The sequence below is a fragment of the Papilio polytes genome, unplaced genomic scaffold (assembly GCF_000836215.1).
Source record: "Papilio polytes unplaced genomic scaffold, Ppol_1.0 DF822067.1, whole genome shotgun sequence".
NCBI classification, from domain to species: Eukaryota; Metazoa; Arthropoda; class Insecta; order Lepidoptera; family Papilionidae; genus Papilio; species Papilio polytes.
Window position 1 is genome coordinate 7663993 of NW_013527137.1, and position 26378 is coordinate 7690370.

A 26378-nucleotide genomic window follows, 5' to 3' on the forward strand; every position below is an offset into this window, starting at 1 on the left:
TATCTCTTTATAAAATTAAATAAATATTGAAATCAACTTTGTTTCTTTTACCTTCCTTTCGCTTACATTATCATAGTTACGTTTTCATGAGCGGTATATAGGTATCATGGCCCGATTCATACAAGTACTGACGGTACAGAAAAGTAAGAATATGAAACAATTTTAGAAACACGAATTTTATTCCCTAATAATTTCGTATCCGTGATTTTAATCAGACAGCAAAAAAAATACATCTCGTGTGCTCTTTGGTTAGACTCGACCATTGCCTTTACTATGCTCTATATGTGTTACTCTGTGACAACTTGTCTTTGGCATTTGTAATTGCAAATGGCGGCCGCGTGACGGATGTTAGTACGCCGTCAAAATGCATACGCGATGTCTTGAAAAGTTAAAAAGTTTTTAAAGTGGCGTCTCTAAAACAACAAATAATGTGTAATGAGGTAGGTAAAATACCTTAATGTGTTTTCTAAGAAGTATTACGTAACATTTTTTGTTTTTGTTAATCGTCCCGAGGCTATCCGCTGTCTCGCTCGTTTGTTATGATTCCCCTGTCATTATTTACATCGGCGAAGTATATGCATCTCTTTCCGTTCCACAGTTTTCTTCCAATTGGTTTTTCATTTTTGAGTGTCGGCGCGACTGAGACCGAGGGAGGAAAGCTGGGACCCGACGGAAAAATATGAACAATTTGTGCTCTTAAAATTATTGATTTTTCATCGTTAAAAAAACATCAGACGCCGCTAATTGCATACGTGATGTAGTGTCGCGCGGCGGCTCCAATGTGAGTATTGTTATGTCTATTTTAATAGTTTTTCCATGTTAGAGGTTGTGTTCGTGAAAAGTCACATTTTTCAGTTCATGATAATCGACCATTTCGTTCACTTGCGACAATTGCGTTTCGTATAGATTTTTTTATAGTCCAAACTTAGTTTGATGTAATTGTTTAAATATTGATTTTGTTATTTAAAGCTCGAGTATGTGAGTCAGGTCGTCGATGCACGAATGTTTATAACATTAGTTGGGGCCTGCGATATACTATTTTGGGATCAGCCAAATGTTGGCTTTGTGCTCATGTTTTAACCATCATGCTCCCGTGTAGCGTTCATGAGCGTCAGCTCATCATAAAACTAACGGCAAGGAAATTATACATGTTATGCTTCCTGTCGCTGTGTTTATTTTTTACGACAAAGCAAAAGAAAACTTAACTGGTGAGTTTATTACAATAATTGCATTATGTCGTGATTTTGTTTTTCGTGTTACGTCTTTATCGGTCAAACGGCCGTACCTAATGTTTGCGGCTCCGTGGAACGTAAAAATCGTGATAAGATATTACTTTGCGCTCATGGGGCCTTACATTGTGTTTCAAGTTGCGGACTTCATGTGATTGTGTAATGTAATCATTTTCAAAAATGACATCACATTGCGACCTACAAGTGGAGTGGAAGACTCGATTAGTTGATAATGAATTCTATGTAATGTATTCTAGTGTATTTGATTATGTGTGTTTCGGAATACAACGCAATCGTCGGGTCTAGCATAAATAATTTTCTCCGAAGCCATATTCCGAGGTAGGCCGCAAAATGCGGTCGCGGAAAAACTTCCGTACATGAGTCGTGATTTCTACTGATTGCACATTTTATTATATTTTTCGTAATTTATTTTATAAGGCGAAAACCTAAAACTGTGATGTGGAAAGTTTGGATGCTTTTTTTATATTGGAAACAAGCAAGCGGTCACCTGAACTCGCTAATATAGCGAAGCAACCGCTGTCTATAATTCGCATTTGGAAATACGTTGCCTACTTTTAGTGGTCGGAAGATGCAACGCACATATACATACATATTTTGACTTAAAATAAAACAAGAAGTACCTAAATAGCGACAAACCCTGTGTACATTTTCATTCACTTGTATTGCTTGGCCGACTACTTTTCCCCCTTTGAATATTCGGTGTGTGGGGCTTTTTGACTCATATCTATTCGTTTAGCATCGAGAGGTTATCACGAATATTCGTGAGAACATTTTTATAACGTTATCGATATTAGATATGTGTAGGATTATTATCGAGTGTAAACTAACAAACCTCATAAATTTTGTCAGTGTTACGATACGTTCTCTCAATTATCACGAAAATACGTGATAGACCCTCATTATGGTAGATGCGAATAGAAGTACGTCTTGACCTTATCTTTGAGAAATTCTGTCTAAAATTCGAGTTCAATATGAAAACTTATGAAAACTTTTCTATTGTTGAACTACTCTGACACGATAGTACGTTTATCTGAATGGGCCCTTTAAGGGCACGTTCACATCCGTTCTGTTTTTAACTTCATCTCTTGCGGTACCTATTGTTATGATAATACGCACTACACTAACAAATCGCCTTTATTGTCTGCTTGTGACGTACACAATACTTATACTTGCAATGGATACGGACAATAACTGTTAATACATTTTATGTTAATGTATGCTAATTATGGGTTTCCATTGACGAAACATGTTACATGTTACTACATCCTACTCATTCTTTTTAATATAAAAAAACATCAAATCCGCACTGGCCAGCGGACTGATCAAATCTTTTTTCTCAGTCGTTACAGTCTTTCCAACTGATCGTATTCCGAGTAGATGTCCCGTTTAAACCTTAAATATCCCTAATATAACCTAGACGTCTTATTGGAGGAAACGTATGTACAGTTCTGTAATCTGGCGGTGTCCAACTTAAAAGCTACAAACGTTTAAACATTTTGAACCTAGACGCGGAACAAAAACCAATACAACGTAGCTTATAAAACGTGTCTACGAATAAAAAGTCGGATAGTGATACTTTGCACTCATTGCTATCTAGTTATAGGAAGAGGCGGAGTTTGTCTCGATGTAAGAAACAAAGCATTTTTGTAAGTGGACCATCGCGGATTTCCCCGACTGTACCCACAATAATTTATCTACTCCTGCAACAAGCTTGTTTATAATCTTTGATCACAATATATAAGTATTACGTGTGTAATTTACGCACAATGATATCATTTCTCTTAGCACGTTGGTTATTGTTTAACAATTGTTAGTTACCGTAGCGCCGTCGGAAATGACGACTTGTATTGCGTCATTACACGCGTGAAAGACCAATGTTATCCTTTAAGATGAGGTTTCATTGAAGCGAGACCATAAGAATATAGGATACTAGCTTTCGCCTGCGACTCCGTCCGCGTAGATTAAAAAAAAACAAAAGTGAGTAGCCATGTGTTCTTGAATACTATCCTCTACATCAAATTTCATAGCGACCCGTTCAGCCGTTTAAGCTACAAACTCTAACATCCATCCATCTAAACTTTCGTATTTATAATATCAGTATGATAGGATGATTCATTATGTCGACTTATGGCAGAAGTCTACATCCATATTGTTTTATGTATCTTATGTGTTTTAATTCGTGTTAATATTTTATCATGTATTGATATGCAATTATCTATGCTATATACTATACAGTCGGAAAGTTCTAAATCCGAAAAGTTGGATTTTTTAGTTTATTTTGATTAAAACCTTTACAAGTAGACACACCTGTTCTTAACTTGTCCTATTTTCGATATAGCAATGTGATAAGATTTAGTGTTTCATAGGTCACTGACATTCACAGATTACTTGCTTTAAACAAAACTACTAGGTATAACATACTAGCTGTTGCTTTCAACGTCTCCAAAAATTAAAAAAAAAAGTTATAGTCTATGTTACTCACAGATAAATTACCTTTCTAATGGTGAAAGAATTTTTGAAATTGTAGATTTTGATTTATTTCAATACATGCAAAAATACAAATCTGTCTTCTTTATAATATCAGTATAGAAAATGGTTAATTTTCATTAAAACGATATATGTTTGGTATTTTGTTATATAGGTTGTCACTATTATTTGATTTTATCAGGTAAAATTGACCATATCAATAATGTAAAGATACCTGTTTTTATCTTTGATCGATTGTCACTGTTGGGATAAATGAAACTATGACCGCGCCCATTTCAACATTATTGCGAAGAAAATGTTACTTTTATAAAAAAACAGATTTTACTGAAACTCCACTATGTATGTATGAGTAACTACCAAAGTATAAAATATCTACACGAAAGGTCTGGCTTTATAAACAAATAACGATAACCAAAGTATTACGGCAGAAAGAGCCTCTTCATCCCTTAGTGACCATTTAAATACTCTGGGTATGGTGGTAAGGAATCTTTACCGTATTACGTATTAACCTGACTAGGTCAGTTCTTCAGTCACGCCTATCTCAAATTAATACAATTACTAGGACATGCTTGACCAATCAATATTTTTTATTGACCATTTGATCTTGACTTTACCTAATGTTTCTGCAATCGAGGCCTATTGCCGAGGTCAGTGACAAAAAATACGGAAAAAATAATTGAATGTTCAGTCGAAATTTGTTGCCTACAAAATTGTTAGGATTTTGACTGGATCTTTTGTTACCAGATGAACCGTGAATATGATATTTTATCTGTAAAGATAAAAATGTGTTTATTATTTACATTTTCACACAGTCCAGACAAGGCTTATAAATTGAGTGCATTTTTGTCAATCTATAGTGCAGTTCCAGTCATTGGAAAATTCAGTTAAAGAATTTAGTTACGATATGGTTCAATCAAATACTTCTTACTCTTAAAATTTAGTCAGTGTATTTCGCGTACATTCATTGCCCTCAAATATTTCCAAGAAACGTACATAAGCACCAATCGCTCGGGCCAAATATAACCGCGAGGAGTGGGCCGTGGGCCGGGACCCCCGCGCGGGCTATTTCGGGCGCGCCCCTAGGGTCGACGCACTCCGGACCCCACCGTCGGGACTCTTTTTTACTTATCTGTGGACAGATACGGGGGCGCCCTACACCGCTCCGGACTAAATAGGGGATTGTGAAGCACTTGTTGTTTTTCTGTCTGCCCCGCCGATGCGCAGACTTGATGGTCGCGTAGTATGTTTTTGAATCATTTATTGATTCTTCGGTTTAGAATTTTAATTCTTGGGAGACTAAAGTGTTAATTGTTAATTTTTACCCTCAAATTATAATGACTACGGTGAAACAAGTTCATCGCCTTAATCGAACTCATCCAATTTAATTCATTTAAATAAGAGTTCGTTGCCCGAACACAGTTTGTATTTCTGAATATTTCGTCAATTTTGATGTATGATACTTTTTTTACGGAAGTACTTTTAGTGTTGGCACTTGAGTTGACACTTCCGGTAGAAGAAAACTTTTGTTGCCGACGTGCCAAATGAAATGCTACGATTGATACCAACAGCTAAATCATATCATAAGAGCTATAATCTAGCATATATACGTCAAAGGACATGCGAAATGGGTAGGAAATTAACGTCCTTGACTGTTCATATTTCCTTTTAAATGCACCCCTTTTACTGTTTGAAAGCGGGGTTTAAAGTGCTTTTCTAAAAGGTACGCATACATTTTTCTGTTTTATGTGTTTGTAGAGAATAGAGTGTAATAATTAGGCACTTACATGAATGCCCCGGTATCATGTTGGCGGTCAAGGTCCTGACTGGGGTAACTGAAAAACCAACGAAGGTTAGTGACATGGACTGTAATATCTTTAATTCTAAATCTTCGAATTACAGATGCAGTTAAAAATTGTGAAAATAATTTTCAAAGTATAATTTCGTGGATATCTAAGGTTATTTATTTTTAGAACTTAGCGGCGATAGCTCAGTGGCGACGCGTCGGGCTTACTATATGAAGGTCGGTGACTCGAAGCCTGACGTTTCTAACGACTAAATTACAAATCACCAAAAATAAAATCTTATGAAACTGTTTGAAAATATATTTTACTAGCTGTTGCTCGCGATTTCGTCTGCGTGAAATATACCCCTATGTTACTCACAGGTAAATTACCCATCTAATGGAGAAAGAATTTTTAAAATCGGTCCAGTAGTTTTACGTGAATCTAATACATGCACAAAAACACATTTTTTCTCTTATTTTTATCTATAGTAATATTATAATATTACTATAGATAAAACTTAAGAGATGTATTTATGCGGTTACATTATCCGCATTGTTTGAAAAAAAAAACTAATAAAAGACGACACAATGTTCTCAGTCAAAGACAAACAAGAAAATGAAGACACGTGTGAAATAATAACAAAAGTATATGGGAAAGACATCGAAAAGAAACCTTATCGATCTAATAACGACATTTATGACCGGTTTCCCAGTTGCATTTAACCAATCGTTAGTGTTTTTGGTTCGATAAATTCATGAAATGAGTAACTTGATCTTTACTATGTTGAAACTTAGGTTAGCCTTAAACTAAATGATCGCTAAGTAATAACAAAATAAGTGGTAACTTCAGAAACCCAGCATCAAATTTGTAACAGCCTCTAAAAATATTAGATGACGCTTAAACTCCAAATTCCATTAGAATTATAATGTGTGAGGAATTATAAGTTTTGCTTACGAAGTATAAATTGTTTCGTTAATCATAATTAGGGCCTGTCCCACCACTGGCTGATAGAGGCCTAGATAGCTTAAAAATTACGTCACGTAATAAAATCCAATATTTCCATCACATATTTTACACGTTGGATTGTTATCAAACAGTTTACAATTTGGTGGGACAGGCCCTTAATAATGCAAACTATACGAAGTATATGAAAAACGAATGAATCAAACGTAGTCACCGTGGTTAGGGTCTTCCGGGCCCCTATCGCATCGTTATTGATTTTTATGTTCATATTGTTTGCTACTGTCGCCAAAGTTACTGTATTGTCGTCTCCCTTCAACACGTGATATACTCGTATGTTGTCCCTTTCTAATGAAGCCTCCAATCTCCCTAACTAAAGTTTACTTTAACTAAACATTAACTAATGTATTCCAAAAAATGTAATATACTGTCTAGTGTTTAGTTAAACTCGTATTTTAACTTAGACCGTCGCTTACTTGGTACTAGCTGTTGCTCGCGACTTCGCCCGTGTGAAATTAAGAAATAATACAAATGTAGCCTATGTTATTCGTTCTAACGTAGGTTTTTAATGATGCAAGATTTTAGAAATCGGTCCTGTAGTTATTTAAATACATGTTAAAATCGAAAAATATAAATCTTCGTATAAATAAGTACTCTAGAATGTTTTTTTATTTAGATTGTATTTTTTAAGCTTACGCTCGTGTTTCTACTAATTTTTTTGAATAAATCTACGCAGGTCGCTAAAGTTACGGTATAAAAGGATTGATCTGTTTAAAGTTAAATTAAAATGTATTTGAAAAACTGTTTATATTAAAGACGTTTTAAAAATTTTATTGTCAAGCAACTATGCATGTTTTTTCATTTTTTCGGTATTAAGTCAGGGTATGCCCCTAATCTATACTTCTATCTATATCTATAGTATTATAATAAAGCGTAAACACACACTTCTTTATTGCCTACGATGTCAGCAATTACAGAATATTTTTGAATAATTCTATCTTCAATAAAAAGCCCTATACTTACGCCACGCTTTAGGCTATATGTTTTCTCGTCATTAAACTTTGGGGGTAAATATTTTGGATAAAAACCCTAATGTGGGAAAGAGACCATAAGTTGTTGCCATCAAGGAAGCAAGATTGCCATGGTTTGACGTCATTTTGACATTGGCAATTGTGAAGAATAAAATGATTTTTTTATAATTTTCTGCGGATGAAGTCGCACGGGAACAGCTAGTATATTTTTCTTATATCTTTTTTTTTGTTTCAGGTATTAAAATTATACAAGTGCGAGTTCCAGTATTTTACATATAATTATACAGTCTAGTCTAAAAGTTTCTTATAAAATATAAAACAAGTATTGCTTGTACTTAATGTTTTCTACTTAATAAAACTGTGATAAAGAATTTGTGCCGGACAATGTGGTTTTGTTCATGAACTAGTGCAATTTTTTTATAACAATATCATTGCAATTTATAATAAGGACTGAAATATAATCGGCCAAAGATATCTTAAGTATTATGTTTTTATACAATTAAATATAAAGTGTGGTTGGGTGCTGGCAAGATGGCGTTGCCACCGCAACAGTTCTGTGTGAGATGGAACTCATACCATACCAATTTGCAGGTGAGTTTACTTTAAGAGAGCGAACACCTTTGACTAAACTATCGCATGACTAGTAGCGCTTTGATTCCTATGAACTTATATGGAAGGACGCACACTACTCCTAAACAGTTTAATTGACTGCGAAGCAATCGACAATCGCACAACTGTTGTGCGATTTTAGTCAAAGGTGTATGCAGTCCCTTACTGTTACTAACTAGTAGAACTTTGTATGAATGTGTTTGTATGAATACTACAATGAGATTTAACTAGTCATGTCAGTAAAGTATGAAAGTCATACAACTTGTATGGCTTTACAAATAACTGTACTACGTACCACTGTTAAACAAATTTAATATGAACAAAATATTTTCTGAAGACAATCACTGACCTCTATAAATGGACAGGCTAGACGTGGTATTTTGTGCCTATTTATTTTTCGCCACTTTAATGCTGACGTTTGCGGTTAGGGCCGTTGGTAAAGATTCGAACTAATAGTAGAGATAGCTAGCTGTCGAAACGAAGCAAAAGCTCGTTTTCAAACAATTTACTAGCTATTTATACAGATCAGTGTGAGACAGTCCCCGACATCGTATATCGAATATGTTTTTTTTTCGCAACTCCCGTAAATTGGTCATCTCAATAAGAATTATCTAATGAATTGATAACTAACCTGAGAAGAATGAATAATAGTAATATATGACGTCACAAATCACCTACACGTGTTTTATAGTCGGTGTTCCCCCGGCTATTACTGACGGAACAGTTCGCTGACGTGACGCTGGCTTGTGAATCGCGGCAACTGCGCTGCCACAAGCTAGTGCTGTCGGCATGCAGCGCGTACCTCGAGCGCCTGCTGCTGCAGAACCCCTGCAAGCATCCCATCGTCCTCATGCGGGATATGAGGTGAGATATCTACTTATACTGGGTAATGATGACCAAGTTTCTAGCAAGATAGAGTGACATCGCTTAGTGAAAACTGAGCCTAAAATTATTTCATATGAATTTTGGAATTCACTTACATGTCTATCAGTTTAGTTTAATAGTGGACTTTTTAGTTTATTTTCATTACAACGCCTAAATCGACCTGAACCAATATAGTAGAGGATGTTGTTAAAGCAACCTAACATCCCATCTACTTTTAAAATTGTTTGTACTAGTTGATTTTCGAGGTCTAGTTTATTGTTAATAGATTTGCCCCCAGCTGTACGTACAATTTGGTTAGATAAAGAGAGAATGATTATTGTTATCTCTGTCTAATAAAGATAAAATTACGTTTGCAAATCTATATCCATACTAATATAAAGAGGAAAGATTTGTATTTTTGTATCTATTGGAATAACTCAAAAACTACTCGGCCGATTTCAAAAAATCTTTAACAATTAAAAAGCTACATTATTAGTGAGTAACATACGCTACGCTTTTTATTATTTTTTTTTAATTCTACGCGGGTTAAGTCGCGAGCAATCAAATATAAAATCTTGATTGTTGTTTTAATGTTATAAGCGAATTCACCCTGCGACGTTGTGACGTCATAGGTCAAGAAAAAAACAATTATGTTTAGGTTCAGTGAGATGCAAGCCCTGGTCGACTTCATGTACAAGGGCGAGGTGAATGTGACGCAGGAGGAACTGCCCAGCCTTCTCAAATCTGCTGAGGCGCTGCAGATCAGAGGTCAGTTGAAACAATACTTAGGTCTATGGTAATAAAGCTCTAACCATCTAGACCTGGAAGAAGAAATTGCACCAACTCAAGAAATTATACTATACTTGCTTATTTTTTTTAAATACATCCAATTTATGCGAAAGTTTAGATGGATGGATTGATGTTTGTTAGAGTTTGTAGCCTAAACGGCTGAATGAATTTCGATGAAATTTGGTATAGACGTAGAGGATAGTCCAGAAGAACACATAGGCTACTCACTTTTTTTTTAATTCCACGCAAACAGAGTCGCACGAAAGCTAGTAGTTACATACTAGTTTGCTCAGTATAGATTTCTTACACAAAATGTTAATTGGTCATTAAGTGACTCTCTTAATGAGCAATTAACATTGCGTGTAAAAACTTGATTGCAGGACTGTGCTCGAGTGACACGAGCGGGCTGACTTCGGAGACGAGCTCCGGTACAGAGAGCAAAGACTTCACGGTGGCGAGCGAGGCGCTGCTCGCCACGCACAGAGATACTACCACTAATGGTGAGACGATTATATGTTAAAGCCCTACCCCCTCCCGGGCCCCCTCTGTCCGTCCCGGGGGGAGGACTTCTGCAAAACGGCGGCTAGCGACCATATCACTGTATCCTCATAACTGCTGCAACGGCTTGATAAATAGTTTTGCTTCCTTGATGTTGGCAGCAACTTATGGTCTCTTTCCCACATTAGGGGTTTAATCCAAAATATTTACCCACTAAGTATAATGGCGTGAAAATATATAGCCTAAAGCGTGACGTAAGTGTAAGGCTTTTTATTAATAAAAGTATTATTCAAAAATATGTTGTAATTGATGACATAGGCCACATAGAAGTGTGTGTTTACGCTTTATTATAATAGTATAGAAGTATAGATGATATGAATTTTAAATAAAGAATTAAAAACTGGAAAAAGAAAGAAATGACACTGATAATCATTTAAGAGGTACGAAAGGCTACAGAGCCGCCCAATAACAAAAAAAAATGCTGCAACGGCAATATATAGTACTTGATGAAATTTGAAAGAAAAATCGGGAATAATACCCACTAGTTCTGGAAGAACTAATTTACTATGAAACACGGTTAAGGCATTTTTTGCGATGTGTGATATTTTTTATCTCTATAATTATATTCCAAAACAGTCAGTATTAACTAAAATTAAAAAGTAGAAAATACAATAAAAATCAACTTATAAATAACTATTACAAGAAAGAGAAGATGAGAATTAGAAGCTATAATGCAGATATATAACCTTTTTTTTTAATAACTTAAGGTGGCAAACGAGCAAGCGGCCACCTGAATCCACCGAAATGGAAAGCGACCGCTGCTCATAGACATCCGCAATTGCAGATGCGTTGCCTACCCTTAATTGACGGAGAAGTCGCACATAAAGAGGACATTTGCCCTTATGCGTCTCCACCGTCAAATCCACTTTTCCTTCCCATCCTTTCCTCTTAAGAAATGGGTGGAAAGGAAAAGGGACTAAAATAAAGCTACTTTGATCTTGTTATTTTATAAAATGTCGTATCCTCAGGTCCGACAAACCAACAGCAGAAGGCGGCCAACGTGAGCGCGACAACGAACGGCACTAAGAAACGGAAGTCTGAAGACAGGGAGAGGAACCCCGAGGTGAAGGAGGAGACGGTGGAAGAGGATGGACTTTATTACGGAGAACTGGATAATGAGAATATGGAATATAACGAGGTGAGATTTCAATATTAAAAAAGTAAAAAAAAATGAAAGAAAAATATTTTACAGTTTAATAGACTTTGTGTCAAAGTAAAAAAAAAAACGTCTAATTCAGTCCTGCAATGTAAAAACATATTTATAGGAATGTAAATTATGCCATTTATATGAACAATGTATTAATTCATGGAAAAAATTTACGTAGTCTCTGTTTTTTTTTTTAAATCATAAAATTGTATTTTTCAGGAAGAGGAATCTGGAAAACCAGGCAGCAGTTTAGGACAAACCTCAGGTAAGATTTTTTCTAGAGTTTAAATTTTTTTTTTTTCGATATATTCTCAATGTTTGTTTGCAATGTGACTTCTGTTTTGTCACTTGCTTTTGTTAGTTTTTTTTTTGTTTATAAACAATTTTATAACCTTACGGGAGGGTAATTTTTTAATTCGTTTTCGTGTTGGAATCGAGAAAAAAAAATCGTTTTTTGTGCGTGTGTAATCCAAGTATAAAGCGAAGATCATATTGTGAATGGACATTGTAAAAATATGAACAATGAATGTCTGTAAGGTAGGCCATTTTTAAATATTACCAAATTGGTAGTTTTTATTAGTAGAAATTGAACCATGAATGTTTTTATTACTGCAAAATGGTTTGGTCGTTACGATTTTTTATTTTATTTTCTATCTTACAGACATATCATTTGTCATTTTTAAAGGACATTCATGGTTCACTGTTTTTGACCATTTTTTTCATATTTTTACCTCATTTCAGGATCATATATACGAGTGAAACCGGAAAGCGAATTATTATTTCAAACGAAATTGCAAAATCTATCAAAAACCAATTACGAGTATATTAGAAAGCTTTCCAAAATGAATACATTAGAAATACAAAACGAATTCTCGAAATATGGCCTTGAAACAAATAATACGGCATCAGAAGACGCGTATGTACAAAAAAACGCTGAAAACGATTACTACAAATCGTGGTTAGAACAAAACGGCGAGCTCGAAGTATCCCTACTAAAAGCTAATCAGACAAAAAAATCCAAAACCGATATAAAAAATCAGAAATCCGAAGTAGAACTTATACCAAAACCGAAAACCGTTAGTAAAGATTACCCTAAATCTGTGGAGAAACCTCAGATACGTAGACGAGGTCGGCCACCGATTTTCAAAGATAAAAACATGGATATCGGTGATACTGTATTGAAGTCCGATTTAGATCAATTTCTAGAAGGTAAAGAAGTTAGCTCATCTGGACTGTCCCGTAAGGATTTAGAAAGAGTGATGATGGGAAAATTCAACCCTAACAGAAGGTACTCTAACGAAGCTATGTGGGCGGCTCTCATGGATGTTAAGAAAGGAGGAAGCATTTATAGGTAGGTTTTGTTCTCATTTACACAAAAAAATATTCTCAAATCTTTAGTCACTTAAGGTTAGTTGGTATTTTTTTAGTCTCGTACTGAGTATTAAGTACCTCAATATTTCAGTCTATATGATTTGCTAATCTCTTAATATTTTTTGCTTTATTGTTACTTAACTATTACTATTCAATTAGATTACTAGTCTTATGCTTACTAGCGTCAATGTGTATTTCGAATCCATTACGAAAATTAGGCAGAACAGTATTTTTTATAACATGTGGCAAACGAGCAAGCGGCTATCTGAATCCACCGAAATGGAAAGTGACCGCTGCCCATAAACATCTGCAATTGCAGATGCGTTGCCTACCCTTCATTGACGGAGGAGACGCACATAAAGAGGACATTTCCCCTTCCTATGCTTCTCCTCCACCGTCAAATCCGCTTTTCCTTCCCATCCTTTCCTCTTAAGAAAAGGGAAAGGGACTAAAATTAGGCCACAGGCCTACAAAATACTCTAAACTCGACTATATTACTTGCCGTAATTCCTAATTCGCAATAGGCTAGTAAATTAGTTGTTTTAGTGCCTAAAATACTCTATACTCAACTAACTACTGCCTAATTTTCGTTATTTATTGATATACTAAATTATTCGCGTAATGCGAACCCCTTAGGGGCCAATCTCGCTAAGGGATTGTTTAAGTAGAAGTTATATGTACTAATTGTTTAATTTCAGAGCTGCACAAACACACAAAGTGCCTCGCAAATCTCTACGTAACTGGATGAAGCGATGCCATATTAAATCTTCATTCCCGATGCCGCAGCAATTGAAGCAATTCGTTGAGAACAGCAAAAAACAACGAGAATACAAAACATTCGATGGATATCCGAACGCGGATCAAAATTATGGAGAAAAAAGTGGTACAGAAGATGTACATTTTGATAACGAATTGGATTTCGGGAAACATTTTCTTACCTTCACCGGTACCGTTTCTAGTGAAGATGAAGCTAAAAACGAAGAAAAACCTACCGAAACGGTAGAAAACAGTGAAGATGGCACAGCACTTAATATGTCACTCCATGAGTGATTTGGTAGCTTTTGAATACTTAAATCTTGAACTGCCCCAGTTTAAAGAAATATTGATTGCCAAAGAATAAGCAAAGATTTATAGAAGGAATTGGGTATTAAACTGCATTCAGTTTCTTAAGTCCGTTTCAACTAAATTGAACTGTTCAATTAAAATTGCTTGTGTAGGCAAAACTTTAAACTGAACGATTCAACTGACAGTTAAAATTTTGTCTAAATATATTTTAAGGCGATTCCTTCAGTTCAGTTAAAACTGACAACTGACCGTTTTTAGCGGGAAGGTGGTAACTTAATTACTCCTATAGTGATTTTACCTTGAAATAACACTAAGGGACTTCCTTAGTGGCCACTGAATTCTGAATACAGTATTTTTTACATATTGAGTAATTCACGCGAAAATTGGTAAAGTTTTGTAAAAGTGTGTAAGAAAAGTTTTATTTAGTACTTGCACATTTGTATACTTAAGTATATTATTTTAACTCAATGTGTGAAATAAGACAAACTCTACCGTCTTACTATTCAATCTAATTTTAGTAAAAAAAACTAAAGATAGATTTTTTAATCCCAAAAATACTATATTAATAAAAAAAAATCTTTATTTATAGTAGATTTCCTATTTTATACCTTGCAATATTACATCCAAAGATTCTTTGTTTTTTTATGTTTAAAGAAATACACCTCGAATGTATAATATTGTTTTTAAAAAGCTGTTTTTAGTAAATATTGGTAATACCAGTGCAATATTTTATTACCGATTTGGTAGCTTTTATGTTTCATTCGAGGCGATGTGTTATTTTATTTATTTTTACCTACCGTTTTTGTTAAATGATTATAGAATATTAGATGAAATGAAATGGGGATTATATTGGCCTTTTATGTCTTAACGTACGTTTCCACTGACGAAATTTGTATAAAAACTTGTTAAAGACAGAAAGTTATTTGACATATTGGGCATAGTCTAACTAAATTATAATACGAGCGCCCTCTATTGTCAAAAAAGTGTCATAAAATCTTTTTTATTGAAGCTGTAATTTTTTTTCTTTTATGTCATTTTCCACAAGTAGTTTTTAAAACTAACAGCGACATCGGGCCAGATAAGCTAGTTGCACTATATCTCTGTTTTCTAAATCAAGGGTAACAAGTTTTTGTAAATTCTTCTGCAGTGTAAACGCACGGTTATATAAGGACAACGTCCAAAGATAAAGAAAAGACTTGAAAATGAAATTTTAGCGGTAAATATTAATTATGACAGTCTGGATGAAATAAAAAAAAAACATCGATTTTTATAGATAATGGACTGTCAACTTTTCGATACTTATAATTGCTTAAATATAGTGATAATTTATTTAATGTTTTTTAAGGTTTCTGTACTTAATTAGCTGATTGAACCCCCAGCCGTAGAACCATCGAAAGTTATTTTAGTAGTATATTTAAGTTTGCTTTAATTAGGCCGAAATGAGCGATCGATAGGAACCTTTTTGATTATAATAACGCCTAGTAAATACTAGGGTAAATTTTTACCTTTATTTTAGAAACATGTGTAAAATACATATTTCACGCTTATAAAAAAATCTTACTTTTTAACTAATACAAATAAAAAATATAGACTTGATAACCTCCATTTTTGAAGTCAGTTAAAAATATTGTTATCCAGTAATGTAATTCTCACTTTAATTTGAGTTTTGGTTCTTTTTTTAAAATACCTGTCGATCGCTGCATTACCTAGGCTTTTAACTACGTGTGTTGTTCCTAAGGTTATTTAAAAGCGATGCCTTCGAGGCATTACATTGTCTTTCTCTTCAAGGGCGTGCATTTGACCTGATTATTGTGGTTTTACGCGTGTATGTCACGTAGTCGTCGCGTGTACGTTGCGTAGTCGTCGCGTGTGGTTTGTTTGAACTTTTGTCGTGTATTGTAAATGGGACCTTTGTGCAATCGGAGACTGAAAGAAAATTTAAGATGGTTGAAATTTGTTGCCAATTGATAATATTTATATTGTATTTATAATAGTTATTTTATATCTATAATGTTACCAGGCAGTGTATTTTTATACAGAATGCCTGATAAAAAAAATAAGAGTTAGAGAAAGTTTTGAGTCGAAAATGTAATCGACTTCGTAGGTTATGATGAAATTAAAGGTAATGTTTTTCATTTTTTTATGACTAAGGGCCTGTCCCACTAAATTGTAAATTGATGTAACAATCGAACGTGTAAAATATGTCATGGAAATATTGGATTTTGTTCCTTTATCTGACAGTGACGTCATTTTTAATCTATCTCTATCAGCCAGTAGTGGGATAGGCTCTAAAAATAATGTAATTTAAAAAAAAATATTGAAAGAATTCGAAAACTAAATTATGATATAATCAAAATTTATAAAGGAGATAGAGACTAAAGTATGGCCTTAGAGAAAAGTGTTGCCTTACCAAGAATTTTGGATAGAGTTTGGGAAATTCCAGTTTTGATTAATTCATATTGCTATCTCAGCTTTGTTGAAGGAATAGAGGGATAGCAATATGTTTATAAGTGTTAACAATGGAAAATTACAATTTCACCACAATAGTCAGGTCTATGTCAAAATCGCTCGCAATCCAAGAAGTGCCTACTTAGTATATAAAGTTATACATAGATGTAAGTTGCTACATAGATATATACATATATATTACTATAGCAGTGTTGTATGCAGTATTATGTTAGTTTACATTGCCTTACATTATTAGTTATTTCCACATCATAAGGACAATTTGATGAAATCATCTGGTCTAAAAATACACCCCAAGTCAGTATAAGCACATTTTATATTATTATATACTATTATGCATTAATTTATTATTTATTATAAGTAATTTGACTGTTTTAATAATGTTGAAGTTTTCACCAAGACGATTGATACAAGTGAGAGTGCTCTAATCCAAGTATTAGTGCCTATTTTCTCTAGCGGTTAGCACTTTTCTGTAATAACCCTAGTAGCGCCAGTGGAAATATGATAAATAAAAGCGAAAACGCAATTGTCTCATGGACTGCCTAGTGGAGATTTCCTCTAATTTGTATCTGTGACGATTCTAAATATCACGTTTTTGTTTTAAAAAAATTAAGTCATTTAATGTTGTATGAAATTGTATTGAATTCTTTCACAATGTTTTCGTTAATTCACGTAATTTATAAAATATGCATACAGTTGACGTCCGCCCGTTTATGATTATTAGAGTTATGTCGATTTTAATGATTGTACCGGTTTTTGCTATGTTACGGGAGTTAATAAACTATGATATAAATATTTTACTTCTTATTATTGGAACATAACCTTTATCCTAAAAAACTTTTTGAATTTATCCCATACCATATTTTTGTACACTTTTATAGCCTCGTTTTGTAACAAATTGAATGTGATGGGAATATGTTCTGGTTTTAACTATTAAGCAATCTTTGGAAGTGCCCTGCCCCCTTCTCTTATAAAAAAGCCCACTATCGGTTATCAAGTGATACGTTTTTTTAAATAGCACCCATTATACAACTCGTATAATAAACAAAATGTAAGCCTTACATTTTAAAGTGAATTTTAGTTTAACATCCACTAAAATCAAGTGCGGCTTTTCCTCGCTTTTTACATGAATCCGCTAACCTCGATTCATCCATTTCCCGCCTGTAGGAAGCCAGGAAAAGAAACGCCCTGTCACATTGACAGCTCGAGTGTTGCCATCATTAAAATGAAAAAGTTACTATTAAAAATAAAAAAGCTAAAGGGCCGTTTCTTCTCCTCGCTTGTTGCAGGTTTGCGGACATCGACGGAAATAGTGACGAGACATTTTATCGATATGGACCACGGCATACCTCTGAACATACACGCGCGGCCACGCATCGTGGGACGGCGGCCCAACGCTATCGTTAACATAGAAACTGACGTATTCCAAGAGAAATCCTACAAACAGTACTCATCCCAACATCTCCGAGACGCGTTAATAGCGGTCAAGAAAGGTTACAGCGTATATGCAGCTTCAAACAAATATGGCGTGCCGAGGAAAACTCTAAGGAATTGGATGGAGAAATACGATATTAAGAGTCAATTTTCTAAAGGACGACGTGGAACCAGAACTCAAATACTCGACCCGTTGGATCTTATGAGAGAAACCAAATCGGAGAGGTTCGAAGGAACTTTGTAAACTAACGTGCATAAAAAGGAACGCAAACGTTTTTACCTATTAGTTGCCACAAGGTTCTATGTCAAAGATTATGGATTATGGTATATTTTTTAATAATTAAATGCATTTTATTAAGGGATTTAGATAAATGTCGTGTTTGTAACCTACATTTGATCATAATAAGGTGAGTAATTGATTTTGATATTTATGTATATGTACTTAATATTTAAAATACCTAAATAAGTGTAATTTATATAAGAATATTTATACTTAAAATTGCCAAAATGTAAGTATACTAAATTGTGATTTTTCACAATGTTAACACTTTTTTAAAATCTAGTAACATTTTGCTATAAACAGAAATATAGGCGGTTATTTTTTAAAGTAGATTTTTTGTTATGAAAAAGTATACGGGAACTGAATACCAAGATTTATCTAGTTTTAAAGGCATTTTTTAGGATTTGTTTTTTTGTTTTCCTCAAAATTTTTACACTAAATGTATATTTAAATATTAGTTTATTTTGTAGTCTTTTTGCTCAAAACCTTCGCATAATTCTTAACTTTAGAATAATGTTGCCAGAAGTCATCTTTCCTAGGATCTTATAAATATGCAGCTTTTTTATTTCCTTCCTTGATAATGTAAAATAAAAACAGTAATATTAATTAGGATAAGTCCCATAATACATTGAAATATGGTTTTAAAATAGTTTAATGTTATTTTTATTTTTAGTTCCTAAAAAACCAAAGTAGCGTTCAATCCAAAGGGTATATATTTTTTTATATTTTGTTAATTATTTAATAATTTATGGCAGTAACTTATTTAAGTTTTGATGTTAAATTGAGTGCAATAAAGATCAAGGCAATTTTTAAATAATGTATTTAAATAATTTTTAAGTTATTTTTTGTCCACGTGTGTGAAACGAAGCGGCCTTTTCACTGCCGGAAAACCTCGACGTAAATGAAATACTAAGTTGCCTAGAATTCCTATAGACATACATAGATAACTCAAAAGCAATTTTTCATAATAGAAAGGAAGAAAGAGGGCCCTTGATCATCGATTGTCGACGCCCTTTCCGTGTCTGGGTAACAGCAGTGGAAACGCACGTTAAAAAGATATGTAAAGAGTACTTATCGATAAATTACCTAATCTTAAAGTGTTTAACTATAAGGAAAATTTGTAATAATATTCATAAATTAAAATTATTTCAATGTCCGTTGTATTTTAGAGGTAAAGTATAAACATGGAATTTTTTTAACAAGAGTATTTTTATTTACGTAAAATGTTTGCCAGAAATATTTAAGAAACAAACAAGCATTTATTTTGTTTACCGTAAAAACAGATGTATACAGGTATTTATCTTTGGTGTTGCTAGGCATCGAACTATAGATTTGCCATTTTAAATTATTTAAGATATAAAAATCTGGTGGATTTTTTTAATGTTTACTTTTATTGAAGCTGGTCACACTGTAAGATAAGGGCAAAGTTATTGTCTAGTATTTATAAATGTAAGTTACGGGTGATTGTATTTGATGGTAATAAAATGTTTTTTTCGTGAATTATGCTTTTTTAATGTTTATTAACTACAATAATATATGACAACTAATTTGGTGAAAGAGAAGAAATAGAAACTACCATTTTGATTGGACAAAAATAACCTTAAAATCGACTCCTCGGCTCTCAACCGCCAAAAGCCTCTCCTACTCCCATAGAGTGGGTGAACCAACTTAACCCTTCAAGTTAATCTGTCTTCCATCATCTCAGACGTCAGTCCCTTCTGGATCGTTACCTTTTACACAATCCATCCATCTCTTTCTAGGCCTACCTCCACATTCCTAAAGTTCTTGTAGATAAGACGGGTATAGGTTTTTTAATATGCCTACAGAGTTTGCGATAGCCAACGTGCAATGCCAGTACGATAGCCCGTCAGACAACGAGCCGGAGACGGAATCCGCGCCCCGACCGATTGACGACCACACGTACGATCTCCGCGATGAGCCTCCCGCCTTCATCATACAGCAAGTCAACAATGTTAGTATCTATAAAACGGATCGGACGGAATCTATGGATCGGCTTAGATAGCTTTGAACCTTTGAAATGCGGCTCAAAAACGGCCGATTAACAGCTTATACCGCTTTACAACTGTTAAGTAATTTTATCACGTTAAGTTCAAAGTAACAGTGATTACCATATGTCCAGACGTCACAGGTGCAGGGCGCGTCACCGCTAGTGGAGGTGCGGCCCAAAATAATGACCATAGGGCCAGGTTACGCGCCAGGCGTCAACATCCTGCATGTCGGGGACCGCCCACCTTGTGCACAGGTAAGACGCTTATACTAGCGTTACTATGAGAGACTGCTTCTAGAAACTTCTATATTGCCTTAGCAGATGTATCTATGTTGCGTTAGTAACACTTTTTAATATTTACTAACTGTTGCTCGCAACTTTGTCCGCGTAGTTTTAAAAAATAAGTATACTCTGTGTTACTTTGTGGTAACGTAGGTTTTTAACGGTGAATTTATTTTTGAAATCGGGCCAACAGTTTTCGAGCTATTACAATACATACAAAAATACAAATCTTTCTTCTTTATGATAGTATAGATATCGTAGGCAATATCCGAAAGAGACAACATGACTTTGACCAGACCAGATGGTTTCTTTAAATAAGAATCTGTTAAATATCAGATTGGACAGATCCATCAGTCCCAGCCGGAGTTGAGCATCAGCAAGCGCATCCGACGCAGCGAGGTGGTGCTGCGGCAGGCGGCGGACTGCGTCAGTCGCGGACACACCTTCCAGACAGTCTCCGAGCAGTTCAACATACCTATATCCACCATAAGGTGAGATATTACACTCTTTGTTTGATAAGTTTATGCAATAGTAAAAAAAAACACAAATTGCCCCTGCTAAGGCAGACAAGGTCTATCACATTCTCCCAGCCACTTTGGTACTCAAGTCTGCTCTTGGCTTGTTGAGTGTAATTCTTTTGGCCAATAAACAAATAAAGATATTTTTTTAAAGCTTACTTTATTTAAAAACCGATGAGCACAAGACTATGATTATGAAGATGTATGTGTTTGTTTTAAAAATAAAAAAAAATTACAGATTCTTTATGGCGCGTAAAGGCATTCTGCCACGCAGACGACGCGGTCGAAGCGCTCAGGTATGTTGTGTTCTTTTGTGTGTGAACTCCTAAGCCCTGATCCAAAGTGCTAAAATTTCTTAACTTCCAGATGAGTCAGACAAGCACCAGTCCTGAGCCACCGTTCAACATGCAGCACTTCAAGTTACCGGACTACGGTATACCTAAAGACGACTCGAATTCGCCACCGGACATAAAATTACAATAACTCGCCGTCCTCCCCACTATTCTCATACGACCCTTGCCTTGTTCCAAACAATAACTGACAAAAAACCGACACTAAAATAAAAGTATCAAAATGACTAATTCTAGTCATTCAGCGCAGAAAACCCAAAAAAAAAACAAGTTATTTGAACTTGAAAATCATTAGTACCTCATCGTAATTGACTCAGTATTAAAATATCAAATCAAAGTATAAAAAATGGAACACATGATAGGTTTGGTATGAGAATAGTGTCCTTAAAGAAGGGAATGAATTTTGACAAACCATCCAGTAAGATGTAACCCACCACAAATAATTCTTTATAGGTTATATTTGACAATACGAATATTTTAACTTTGTTAAATATTGTTCTGAACTTTAAAAGAGAAATTAACTTCTGCAATTACAACGTTCGTTTGCATCCCTTCCAGTCCGGACTGGTTTAGTACGGTCTCGATTAGGTCGGTCTAGACTTGACTAGTCTGGTATGGTTTAATCAGGTCCGAGTTATTTATTACTCATAGACCGTAATTATCTCATGAAAAAGTTAAAATAAACGTATTGTTATTTTCAATACGATCGCAGCTATAATTAATTTTTAGTAGTTGACACGAGTCTCTTCCTGCATTTTTTGTTCCTATATTTTATTATAAACTTAGTATTTTGATATTTTTAGTCTAATTTGACTGTACTTTGACTTAGTCAATATTTTTTACATTATTATTTCGTATCACTGACCTGTATTATAATAGATAGGCTATAAGCCGTGGTTTTTTGTGTCTATTTGATTTTGGCGTTTGGAATAGAAATGGTGGAAAATGGAACTAATAAAAGGAGAAGGTAATTTCAATAGACCTTTTTAAGTAGGACTGAATACCACGATACAACGGGCTTCTGTAAATGTCAGTGAGTAACACTGTGAATATAGTATATTTAATTAGAATCTCCAAATGTATAAATCTAGTTTCGTAGAATTTTGTAATGCAGTAGTTCATAATTATATTAATAAAATAATAGTTCTTATGTACTAAGCAGCTTTATTAGAATAGCTATTCATATTATACGTTTAGATTGGATATGCGAATGTAGATGACACTAACCTAACTAAAACTAACGTCTAGCTGTCTATGCCATAAATTACCTGTTATAAATGCATGATGATTTTTTTTACCTAATTATTTTTTTTAACCTATGTACAATTTGATACTTTTAGACAACTTATTTAATTGATACTATCGCGTTGAACTCAGAGCAACACTTCTCGCCAGGACTCAGGATGCGCGCCATTATCCATCCTTCTTGCGACTTTGACAGCTGTCAGCTAGGGACGTAACGTTTATGCCGATAATCTAGAGTTGCGCCAACTCTACAGCACGGTACTAATTTTGTTCTTAACAATACATAATCTATGGAAATTATGAAATGGTATCAAAATAATAAATCATACTATCATACTATCACACTCATACTAATATTATAAATGTTAAAGATCGATGGATGGATGGATGGATGGATGTTTGTTATAATTTGTAGCCTAAACTGCTGAACGGATCTCAATGAAATTTGGCACAGATGTAGAGGATAGTCTGGAAGGACACATAGGCTACTTGGTTTTATTTTTTTAATACCACGCAGACGGAGTCGCGGGCGAAAGCTTATAATGACAATAAAAGTAATTCGTCAAAATAAAAAACAAACACTACTTTATGCAACTTAAATTAAAAATATACGTTTTATATGTCAAGCTCAAATATTTCTGTGAAAGAATACTGCAGAACGTTCTCGAATGTTTATTTTTTGGATGCAAATAGCTGCGTTAGTTTTCAGTTAGGTTAGTTTTTGAATAGAATTAGTTACACATTGTAATGCTATTTTGTAGTCGTTCATACAGTTAATAACAATAATATAATCAAATTAATTAAGATCAGTGATAGAAATTATTTTTATACACAATATAGATCTTGTAATAGATTCAGTGTTAGAAGTGTTATTTTTTTGTATAAAACGCAATTTAAAAAACTGTATTCAACCCTACATAAGCCTACATATGAAAATGTCACAAAAACGTATTGATTTTTTATTTTTTTTTTCGTTTATTCGAATTGATATCTTGCAGCCACACTAACAATCGTTAATGGTCAGTTTAGGAGAATCCTAAGTGTACATTAATGTGAGTAATCATTGCTAACAGACTGTATAAGTCCGTGTGTGGACGTTAGTCAACGAAGTTTGTCGTGCAAATAAGTTACAATTCATATTAACAAACAATTTGTAATCAATGCGATAACTTGTTTATTTTCTATTTGTTTTGTACAATTTATCTAAATCTCATTAATTTTGTGAATATTTTTTAATTGTTTTTATGTAGATGTTATGTTAAGGCCTTTGCCTTTCAAGTGGTTGGAAACGTCCTGCTGTCAAATGGGCGGTTTGCGTTTTGACTTTTAGTTCTGTTAAGTTTCTTAATTTTGACAGATGTTTGTGATTTTTTATGAATATTTTGTTTAGTATGTTTGTTATTTTGATAGGTTATATTTTTAGATAACTATTTGTTCTCGAAAAAAACTATATTTGATGACTATACTTTTCTTACATTATGGAATTTAAAAAAGTTAAAAATGTATTTATTCTTTGGCCAACCTTTTAAAAATGGTGAAAACAGCTTGGAAACTGCAGCCGCCATATTGAAATAGCTTTTCTGTTGTCAGCCAATCAGAGGACAGTATTTTCGACAGTGGCGCCACCATTAACATGGTCAATCTTTAACTCCTTAAAGGACGCTTTTGTAGTTGTACTTTGGACAGTATTATTTTATGAACAATATTTTAGAGCCAGTAGTTTTTAGCGATTTATTTGAATCTATTATTGTATATTTTAATTTACGACTTTCCATTATTGGAATGTGTTGTATAATTTTTCAAATATCGCTTTTGATATTTGTGTATACGTAAGCTATTTTAAGACCACAAATTATTACTTTTAGATGTTACATGCATTTAAATTATCAGAAACTGTAAATCATTGCGTGAAAGAGACAGTTATTGTTTTGTGATTTCGTTAAATGACTGATAATTTCATTTTCTGAATATTAGGCGTCTTGAAACGTTATTGCAATTGGATTTATTTGCGTGTATAGTTTGCTTCAACCTTTTTGAGCCCTTAAAAACTAAATGAGTCAAGATCAAGTGTCGTAGTCGTAGTTACAACGCGTCAACAATAATATGTTAGTTACTTATAGTAAGCAATAAACATGATGTCATTTAAGATGTCTTGATACCATGATTTTGTGGTTGCATTGTATGAGGGCTTGATAAAGGTGTGAATTATACTTATGTGCCATGTTCACTGTAATGTGTAGTATGTAAGCCGTGGAGAGGGGAGCTTGGCCCAAAATGGGTTATTTTACAACTTGTATACAATGTGCTGTAGATGTGAGAGTGTGTAGACATACAATGTAATAAAGTATTTTTGTGTAACCTTTTGCCTTTTAATTAATTTCAGTCATAGAGTAACTTAACCAGAGGTAACATTCAATAAAGAAAACAGACATCCAAAACATTAATTTATTTGATTACAAAAATATCCAATTAAAAGATTAATTCAATTTTAGTAATTTAGATTCAGACAACAATTGAATGTATTTTTTTTAATCTATTTTACAATTTAGTCTAAAACCAATGATAGAATTTGCAGCATTGACGAAAGATGTTTTTAATTTTGCGTTACATTAAATTAAATATTTTTTTTATCATATCTAAAAGGAATTTAGAGCAAATTCAAAACAAATTAAAATATCAAATCGGCAATTTAGTAACATGGCATCGTGCACGGCTCAATACAGGGCTGTATGCGTTGGTAATAGCATGGCGTCGGTTCCGGTTCCGGGCAGGGTTCCGGACACGGCGGTATATATGGGTAATAACAAGGGTTCGCGGGTTCTGGGCACGGTACCGGACATGGTTCCGGGCATGGTGGGATGGGGTAATAGCAAGGGTTCGGTTCTGGGCAAGGTTCGGGTTGCGGACAAGGGGGGATGCACTGCGGTGTGTAGACGTACGCGGGGCCGGCGCAGGGTGGGGCGATCGGCGGTGTACAGATGACCGGCTGAGGGATGGTAGGCTCCCGCTGGTTACCGATGCAGACGGTGTCGCCATTTCGAGTCCGGTAGCAGCGCCAGGGGGCCGCCGACACGAGACCGACCAGAGCTGATGTAAGAACACATTAAAAAGTCTTGAACCGTATTTGAAATGTTTTTACCTTTTCTGATCTTCTACTCTTGGACAATAACGTTTATCCGGAATATGTCCAAGATTTTGATGTGTTAAAGTCGAGGTATTTTTATACAACGTAGTTTAAGGACTTAAGAAGTCCCTTGTTTGTACATTTTGTATAAGAACACTACATTTAGGGACTCATTATGTAAGTAACAATATCTCTGAGAGTAGGCAGATTATCGGATTAATAATGTGTACTCACCTAAGACGAGAAGAGCCGAGGAGTGCATATTTGCCGACTGTGGCCGCTGAAGAGATGGCCCATGTTTTATACCAAACTGTGGCATAGAATGTCACATAATGCGACGCTCCGTCAACCATACATACAACATTATACAAAAGTTTAATGTAACGCCATAAGTAAATTACAAGAAAAACAAAACTTTGTTACAACGCTGATTTATGGAAAAAATATTGGATTGGAAACGAAATTGATGATTTATCGGAAATGCCATACTAGGACGTATCTATGATAGATATCTGACGACATCTAAGCACGCCATTGTAATGACTTGAATTGAAATCTTATGAATCTCTGATCTCAAAAAATAACAATTTACAAAATTCATAAAGTGTAGGAAATTAATTATTAGCTAAATTGTTTATTATTAAGACAAACTATAAGACATCGCAGGAATCCTTGTAAGATTAAAACTGTAGCTAATTTAAACAAAACAATTTAACGTAAAAAATTAATACATTATGACATTGACGGAAAAATTGT

The 26378-nt window shown here is 34.3% G+C and overlaps 2 protein-coding genes across 6 annotated transcripts; one reads left to right on the forward strand and one right to left on the reverse strand.

Moving 5' to 3' along the window:
• The first annotated feature begins 321 nt into the window (after positions 1-321).
• Positions 322-22878, forward strand: LOC106107209 (protein bric-a-brac 2-like). Of its 5 annotated transcripts, none has more exons than XM_013287965.1 (13): positions 322-440; positions 599-781; positions 7748-8103; positions 8813-8985; positions 9644-9753; positions 10155-10274; positions 11301-11470; positions 11699-11744; positions 19922-20067; positions 20245-20358; positions 20722-20876; positions 21142-21199; positions 21270-22878. In XM_013287965.1, the coding sequence occupies exons 3-13, from the start codon at positions 8044-8046 to the stop codon at positions 21384-21386; spliced, it is 1269 nt and encodes a 422-aa protein (XP_013143419.1). In that variant the 5' UTR covers positions 322-440; positions 599-781; positions 7748-8043; the 3' UTR covers positions 21387-22878. The 5 variants fall into 5 exon arrangements, with proteins under 5 accessions (XP_013143419.1, XP_013143417.1, XP_013143415.1 ...); XM_013287963.1 differs by having other exon boundaries at positions 20236-20358; positions 21270-22877; XM_013287961.1 differs by lacking the exons at positions 19922-20067; positions 20245-20358; positions 20722-20876; positions 21142-21199; positions 21270-22878 and adding exons at positions 12221-12830; positions 13549-16115.
• A 2133-nt stretch (positions 22879-25011) lies between these two features.
• Positions 25012-26324, reverse strand: LOC106107093 (keratinocyte proline-rich protein-like). Its single transcript, XM_013287792.1, has 2 exons — positions 25857-26324; positions 25012-25585 (listed from the first exon to the last, which is right to left on the reverse strand). Exons 1-2 carry the CDS (start codon positions 25939-25941, stop codon positions 25188-25190), a joined length of 483 nt encoding a protein of 160 aa, XP_013143246.1. The 5' UTR covers positions 25942-26324; the 3' UTR covers positions 25012-25187.
• Between the last annotated feature and the right edge of the window lie 54 nt (positions 26325-26378).

Coding starts and splice junctions, on each gene's coding strand:
- LOC106107093 (XM_013287792.1), bottom strand. CDS start 25,941: ATGCCACAGTTTGGTATAAAACATGGGCCATCTCTTCAGCGGCCACAG. Junction 25,586..25,856: donor CTCGGCTCTTCTCGTCTTAG/GTGAGTACACAT, acceptor TTCTTACATCAG/CTCTGGTCGGTCTCGTGTCG.
- LOC106107209 (XM_013287961.1), top strand. CDS start 8,044: ATGGCGTTGCCACCGCAACAGTTCTGTGTGAGATGGAACTCATACCAT. Junction 8,986..9,643: donor GTCCTCATGCGGGATATGAG/GTGAGATATCTA, acceptor AATTATGTTTAG/GTTCAGTGAGATGCAAGCCC. Junction 11,471..11,698: donor AGAATATGGAATATAACGAG/GTGAGATTTCAA, acceptor TGTATTTTTCAG/GAAGAGGAATCTGGAAAACC.